Here is a 7,302-nt window from a genome sequence, read left to right on the forward strand (position 1 = left end):
GTTTGCCTCTGAGTATAAAATAAAAAGAAACCCAGTGTAGCTATTAATGTGCACTAATTAGCATGGCTGCCTTCAGAGCTGTGTGTCTAATCTTTCAATCAGGCCTGGATGCCTTTCTAAAGGCCTTACCACAGGAAGACTTGATAGACTTTTTTCAGCAATTGTTTTGTGCAGTTAAGAACGTCCAAGATGGAATGAGCAGGATAGGCTGCTGTCTTTCGTGCCACCATGGTCTGTCTGTAACTAAAGTTTATTCATTTAGAAATCATGGCTTCATCCAGTGAGCTAATTCTCAAGGGAACAACACCTCCTGACATATGGAGCTTTGAATCAGGCCCTTTTGGAACAATAAATATTCCTATGTTCTAAAGAAAGAGAGGGGACTATAAAAGCAGTTCTATAGCAGTTTTAGAGCAGTTTATTCAGAAAAGGTGATTTCAATACAAAAGCAGTTCCATGGTATTCAGACCTCTCTATTGTCAGAACAAGCTGGACGGTAAAAAACCGAAGAGTCACTGCCAAGTACAGCTGGACATGTTAGAAAACAGCTAGAAAAATGTAGGTGTCAAACAGTTCAAATGACTTCATCCAAAACAGAGAGGCTAGAGAGACCAAGATTTAAGACAAGGGTTTCATTTGCCTTTACAGCACTTATATCTACCGTCGTAAATGTTGGAGAAGCCATTTCTCTCTTTTTCTGGGGGGTGGGGGAGAAGCAGTGAAGATTTCCTTGCCATTTTCAGAGAATCCTGGCCTGCAAATAAAAAAGGAAGGAAGTAATTGTCCTCTTCTTTTCAACTCAAGTTATATGGAAGTTGTTCGACTATTCAACAACCACATCCAATCTAAACCCAACGGGCGCTCAGGGCTCCAGAGGTGACCCTGCTCTGTGCCCAGCGACAAGCTGACTATCGCTTTTAACTTCACGGGAAGATGGGCTGGGTCCCAGGCTGATGAGGCTCTTTCACTGGCAAGTGGAATGTTTTGAGAGAAATTGCCGCAGGCCTTGGCCTTATCGTAGGTTGCTGTTACAGTAAATTCCTACAAGAAGCGCTTCCTTGCCTGCTTGCCCAAGGCGCTCTGTGGCACCTGCAGCTCCCCTGCCCTGGCTGACCAGCACTGCTCAGGACACTTCATGCTGCAGAGGCACTGCCATCCCACCTGCGCTGCCCTCCCAGCGTTTCCCGCTTACGTGACAGAACTAACCTTACTCTGGCTCTGCGTGTGTGTGCACGTGTACATATACATATGTGCGCGTGGGTGCGCATGCATGCTTTTGGGGGTTGCTGTTTTTCCGAATTAGAAATCTTTCTCGAACGTGCTGTCACCTCCGAGATTGTTGGCTACATAAAAAGCCGGAGGGCTCCTTGATCCCCACTCAGATGGACAGGGAGGGGTAAGCATGTCTAATTTCACCCTACCTCCAAAGCTGGGGAAACTGAATGCCACACTAAACCACAAGACTTCACACCAGCATGCAGGTGAGCAGCATCAGTCACTTGAGCTCTGGGGTTCCAACTAATTCTGCTGCCCAAAGCAGAGCTCTCTCAGTTACTGATTCAATAACCTACTGAAAAAGCATTTCAGTAGTATAGTCATAGTAAAAACTGATGCCTAAATATTGACTGACTAAATATTACCTCTTGCATCTTCTTCTGTTTGCTGTGAAACTCACACATTGATAAGAATGACTTTAAATTGAATGCTAGACGAAAGGTGCTCAGAAACCTCTGCTGGTAATGGACTCAGCATCGGTGCTGAATTCCCAGCCACATTTTTTTGTTCACAATCCTAGCCTTAAAGGTCAGAGTGAGAAGTGACCAATCCCTGTATGCAACAAGGAATTAGTGGATGAATCAAACACGATAGTTTTATTATCAGCACATATCCTCTGGTAATAAAAATGCAGTAGCATAGAGAATGCATAAACCAAAAGGGTAGGTCCTCAACTGAGAGAAATTGCTGAAGCTAAACTGACTTGGAGCTGCTGAAGAAATTATCTCAGATATTTTGTTACCTGGACAAAAACAGAATAGGTCCCACAGAGCGTCCGTTTCAACTCAGCAGCCACTTTGAGAAAACAGATGATCACCTGCAGTCCACTAAGAGCTATCAGAATAGAGAGTAAAATGATGTTCCACTCCACTATGTTAGCAGGTTCAGTGCACCGAGACCAAGCAGGGTAATCTGTGAGGTACCTATCAGAGAAACAGCAATGTGAAGTAAATTAAATGTGGTGGGTGCAATTCAATTTAAATACACATTATGTTACCTATAATATATAGAAAAAACATATTGGGCTTTATATGCTTCAAGTTTAGGAGCCAGACTCTAGTCTTGCATTACACCAGCATAACTCCTGCATAGCTTTGTCAAACTTAGCTGAGTGAAAAGGCTTATCTTCCTCAAATACGTCTGCTTCATTGGTTTCCCTCTTAGATACCCAAGTGTTAGAAAGACACTGCCATTTTTTCAAATTGCAGAAGCCAAGTTTAAAATGGGAATTTTCCTTTTATTGATTCAATTTCAGCTTTAGGTTAAGTCCAGCTGACATCCGTACCGTGCAGAGAGCAGGAACACCCCCATGCCATCATTCTAACCAGTGCATGCAGCCTCAATGGCAGAACTGAGGTAGGTGTCACCGCTTGCAATTTCCAGTTGTCCTAGAGCCGTGCTTTGCATCCTTGAGGATCATAATGTGCACAACCGACACGTGCCAGCTGTGCCCTTTTAACTGTGAGACATGCTATAGCCTGGCGGTTAATTGCAAGAACCTTTGTTAGACTCCCTTGCTTAGTGTCAGTTGCTTTTTTTCTAAACATTCATAACTGAAATGCTTTGAGCCACATCTGGAGTGCCTTATTCAGCATCTGGCCCTTTACGTTGAACTCAGACTCTCATTTCTGTATTTCCAAATGGGATGGTAATGCTGGTGATAGGAAGCAGAGATTGCAGGATACACTTCAGCGTTTTAAAATAAAGCTGACTTAAAGTCACTGTTAAAGTCACTGTTCAGGAAGTATTCCTGCTGGATGCTGAATAAACTTGTTTGTGATCTTCTGACAAATGTAATCCTCAGTGCAGTCAAATGCAGCTGGAAGAGCATTATATGACTTGAAATAAGTGTTATACAACTTTGATCTTTTAAAGGGAGAATGTGAAATCTTGTGAAAGCAGCCTCAGGTTACCGATCTGAATAAAACCTTTCACGCCTCTAGGAGGCTGGACAACACTTTGTCTATCTCCCTTCAGTGTTTTATGAGATACAGCAGCTGTATGCAAAAACTACCAGTGATCAAACCACAGACTTCACTGAGCTTTAGGAGTTAAAGAGAAACCCATGGAGTTATTAAATATAAAAAATAAATATAAAAATGCCATCTAACTTGAGGAATTTGAGAGGATATTCTGAGAAAGTATCCATCTACATTCACTCTAAATTTATATTCTTTACTACACATATGATTGCAACCACCACCAGATGAAGGACACTTAGCTAGATGGACCACCGGGTCTGATCAGTACAAAGATTCTTACATTTAATCTTTCCTTACAAGGAGGCAACTACCTTTCTTTGAGGATTCTGGTGCTCATTCAAGAAGTTGAAAAACCTCACTCGCCAATACAGGTCTTGTGTTCAAGAGACTGTGCCATTTTGTGTAAAACTGAGAGAATTTGTCTGACTATTGTTGTGATGAACAGTTTCTTCCAGAAGAGTTACACTGGTCTTTCTTACCCTCCAGCAGTGGCCTTGAAGATATAATCCCATCCACCTGATGAATTGCAGAAGGGGCCTTGGATCAACCACAAGGTAAAAATGATGCAACTGTACCCAGAGAAAGCAACTCCAAGCAGGGCTAGCACAATTGAAATGAAACTCTGAAGTAAAGAGAGAAAAATATTACTGTGTGGGGAGAGTGTCCACAGCACATACAGTCATTCAGCCTGCCTAGCTACGTCCTTGGGTTCGAATTTCACATTTGATTGTCCCAATTTTCAATATTCAGAAAGAAATATACCAGGTAAAGAATAGCAAGCATACACATACAAAATAAAGATTAAGACAGAGTTCAACACAGTTTCACAACTCTCAGTTAAATATCATTTGGGGATTTTTCTTTTAAGAACTGCATTTTTGCAAAATTGTTTCCCAAAATGCCAGAGGAACACAACCATGCATTAAACATGTTTGCGTCTCAGATAGTGTATATTGAGTCATTACTGGGAAAAATAACTTCCAAATAATACAAGCAAGGGGATGAAGCCATTTAGTTGGGGCACTTCATTGAAACGGGTAGATGTGGCACTTCGGGATATGGTTTAGTCTAGTATGCCCTTGATTGGTTTAGGTGGGCTTGGTAGTGTAGGTTAATGGTTGGACTGGATGATCTTAAAGGTCTTCTCCAACCTAGACGATTCTATGATTCTAAACTCTCAGGCCTTCTATGTTCTTATTTTATTTTTACAAGGATTTTTTTGTGAGGTTTTTTTGTTTGTTTGTTTACTTTTCTTTCATCCTGCTTATGCTTCAGAAGGAAGGAGCTACACTTTCTGTGACCTCTCAAGCCAACTTAGAATCCTTCTCTGTGAAAGGAAGCAGAAACACAGCAGCGGAGAGGGCAGAAGGATGTGCTGGAAATTTGGGAGCAGGAAGGCGCTCAGAACAAATGCTACAGAGATGCACAAAAATAGAACACAGACTCACCCTGTAGGTTTTGTTACAGCTCTCACTCTGGCAGCACCGATAGAACGTGTTACACTCCAGTGTTATTAGAATTACTGCCAGCAGAAGGATCTATAAGGGGACATTATAAGGTCAGTGAAATGACTGCAGATTGTAAGCCAAAGTCTTCGCCTCTGGAAGGCAGGGACTGCATCTGTTATGCTCTGTTGAGATTTTTTAAAGCTGCTCAGTAGGCAAGCACAATTGCCCAAGGTGCACCATGGAACTGGACTGTTTTTATTAGGCTGTCACCGTACTTGTTTCTTGTACTCGAACAACAAGAGTACAGTGTCTCCTATCACAGCAAAGTGTTACTAGCATGGACACAGCTCTACCAGTGAAGCTGAAAGAATAAAACCAAGCTCACACATAAAAGATTAATACCAATGAAAGGAAGGATATTTTATTGATACAACCACATCAGTTCAACAGCTTCTTGCTGACACGGTTGCACAGATCATGGTATCACCTTCCTTACCAACACAGTTATGCTAGAAAAAGTCAGTGGTATGAGCTTTTCATGAAATTCACCTGGACTTTCATTTGCTTTCTCTGTCAAGCATTCGTACTGTTTTTCTCAGAATATTGGCTTATTTAAACCTGATACTAGGATCATTTCAATAAATAAGATTTGGACTCCAGAACCACAAACTGCCACTCAGAGAGGCATTGATTTGAAAGGGGAAATATGCAAAGGGAATGTTTCTGAATCACAGCACTATCTTCTCATGTGCTGCTGCCCTTTTTGTAACAGGATAATATACACAGTTTTAGTAAATTGGTAATGATCCTAAGGCTAAAAATGCTTCAAAATATGAATGTCACTGTTGCAGTTCACTTTCTCCCAAATTTTCAGCTATGCTTTTCTGTTCAAATTCTCTGCCTGAAAGTTTTTTCCTCCATTAGAAAACATTAGGTTTTTCTTCTGCTTTAGGGAGAATACACAATTTCAAAAGAATATCTTATGTTTTAATAACTCTCCCAGTTCAGCACCTTCATAAACACACCTTAATTATGCAGATGAGACCTTTTTAAATACTGATTGTGTGCATGCACTTTTATTACATAAGTGCTTTCTGTCCCTGAGACTACAGTTCTTTATGAACATAGTGAACAGTATGAGCAGTGGGCAACTCTGTGTTAGTTTATTACTGCAGATGAGCTTATTACAAATGTAACAGAGAAAATCCCACTCTGCCAATCACAGTGAGACAATCTTTTGTATGTAGCCTAACAACAGTGGCACTTGATGTATTGTGAACTGTATCCAGTCCTCTAAATACTGGACTGCATACAGCACTTAAAAACATCTGAAGAGTTATGAGAAGCTTTTTTTAGTTTTTGTTTCATTTTGTTTTGGTAAAAGAGTGCTAACTACCTCCATAGAGGATTAGATCAACATAGTGCCTGCCTCTGTAATACAAGTGTAAACTACACATAAACAAAAAGCCAGCAGGAAAAAACCCCAATCAACTCTTTAAAATCACTTACATGAAATTAATAGTATACACAGCATGTCATTCAGTATATTCACATTTTTTACAGTTTGATCAAGTTTTTCTGCCTGCGGTGTTTTTTTCCAAAGTAATCCATATTCTCTTTAAAAACACAATTACATTGCTGCACAGTAATCCAGTATTAATTGCAGAAGAATGGAATTAATTAAAAATCCACAGAGTCAACACTTACCATCACACCTGAGAAACAGATCCCTTCGAAATACCACACGTAGCTGGAAAGCTGGTGACTGGCAGCATGTGAAGCTTTCCCATTAGGGAAGTATAATAGGATGTTAACAACAATACTCCAAAGTGCAAGAGGTATCAGCAGATAACTCAAACAGCTTCCACATGACTCTAAAGCCATCTCTCAAGAACTTTAGAAGTTTTGCTCTTCTAAGCTAACAAAAGATTGCAAGATTTTAGATATGAAAAGCGTTTTGACCTCCTCAGTTTGATTCAGTCATTTCATGACAGGAACCGGGTGACTGGGGTATGATTCCAGAGATAGAGAAGTGCTTAACAGTTAGCAGAGCAATAGATGAATGTTGCTGTCTAAACTCGTTGTCCTTTCTAAGCATATGTCTTTAAGTAGCAGTTTCCCTTCTAAAAGATCCTCCTTTGTGATCTTCCAAATGAAATATGTCTAGAAGTCAGACTCAGGAAGGAACTTCAAAAATCTCATTTCCTAGTGACTGCTTAGAAACACACTCCTCCCGAGAACATGGATTACGATGCAGATATTCTGTGACACGAGGCAGGCTGCTCAGCCTTCCTGCACCTCAAAATTTTTTCTACCTTACATGGGCAAAGGGGCTGTCAAATGATAAATATGTCCAGCCTCTGTACAGAAGGCCACGCATTGCCTCACACTACAGAGAATTAATACCAGAGCATGGCAGGTATGGCCCTAAGGGTGAACTAACACTTGCTGCTAACTTGGGGCAGCCTCACAAAAGCACCAAGCTGAGTCTCAGCCACTTTGCAGAGAGTACAGAAGCCCAAATAACACTGGTTAGAAACTGGCAGGCAGACTTATTGTCACACTTTAATTTATTAATCTTTTCCACAGCGTTATGC

At 40.9% G+C, this 7,302-nt stretch overlaps 1 protein-coding gene across 1 annotated transcript; it reads right to left on the bottom strand.

Annotated features, from left to right (window-relative positions):
* Positions 1 to 254: 254 nt before the first annotated feature.
* TM4SF18 (transmembrane 4 L six family member 18) lies at positions 255 to 6,589 on the bottom strand. Its single transcript, XM_009489926.1, has 5 exons — positions 6,413 to 6,589; positions 4,706 to 4,795; positions 3,737 to 3,879; positions 2,018 to 2,198; positions 255 to 365 (listed from the first exon to the last, which is right to left on the bottom strand). The coding sequence occupies exons 1-5, from the start codon at positions 6,587 to 6,589 to the stop codon at positions 255 to 257; spliced, it is 702 nt and encodes a 233-aa protein (XP_009488201.1).
* Positions 6,590 to 7,302: the final 713 nt, after the last annotated feature.

The sequence above is a fragment of the Pelecanus crispus genome, chromosome 9 (genome assembly GCF_030463565.1).
Source record: "Pelecanus crispus isolate bPelCri1 chromosome 9, bPelCri1.pri, whole genome shotgun sequence".
NCBI lineage: Eukaryota > Metazoa > Chordata > Aves > Pelecaniformes > Pelecanidae > Pelecanus > Pelecanus crispus.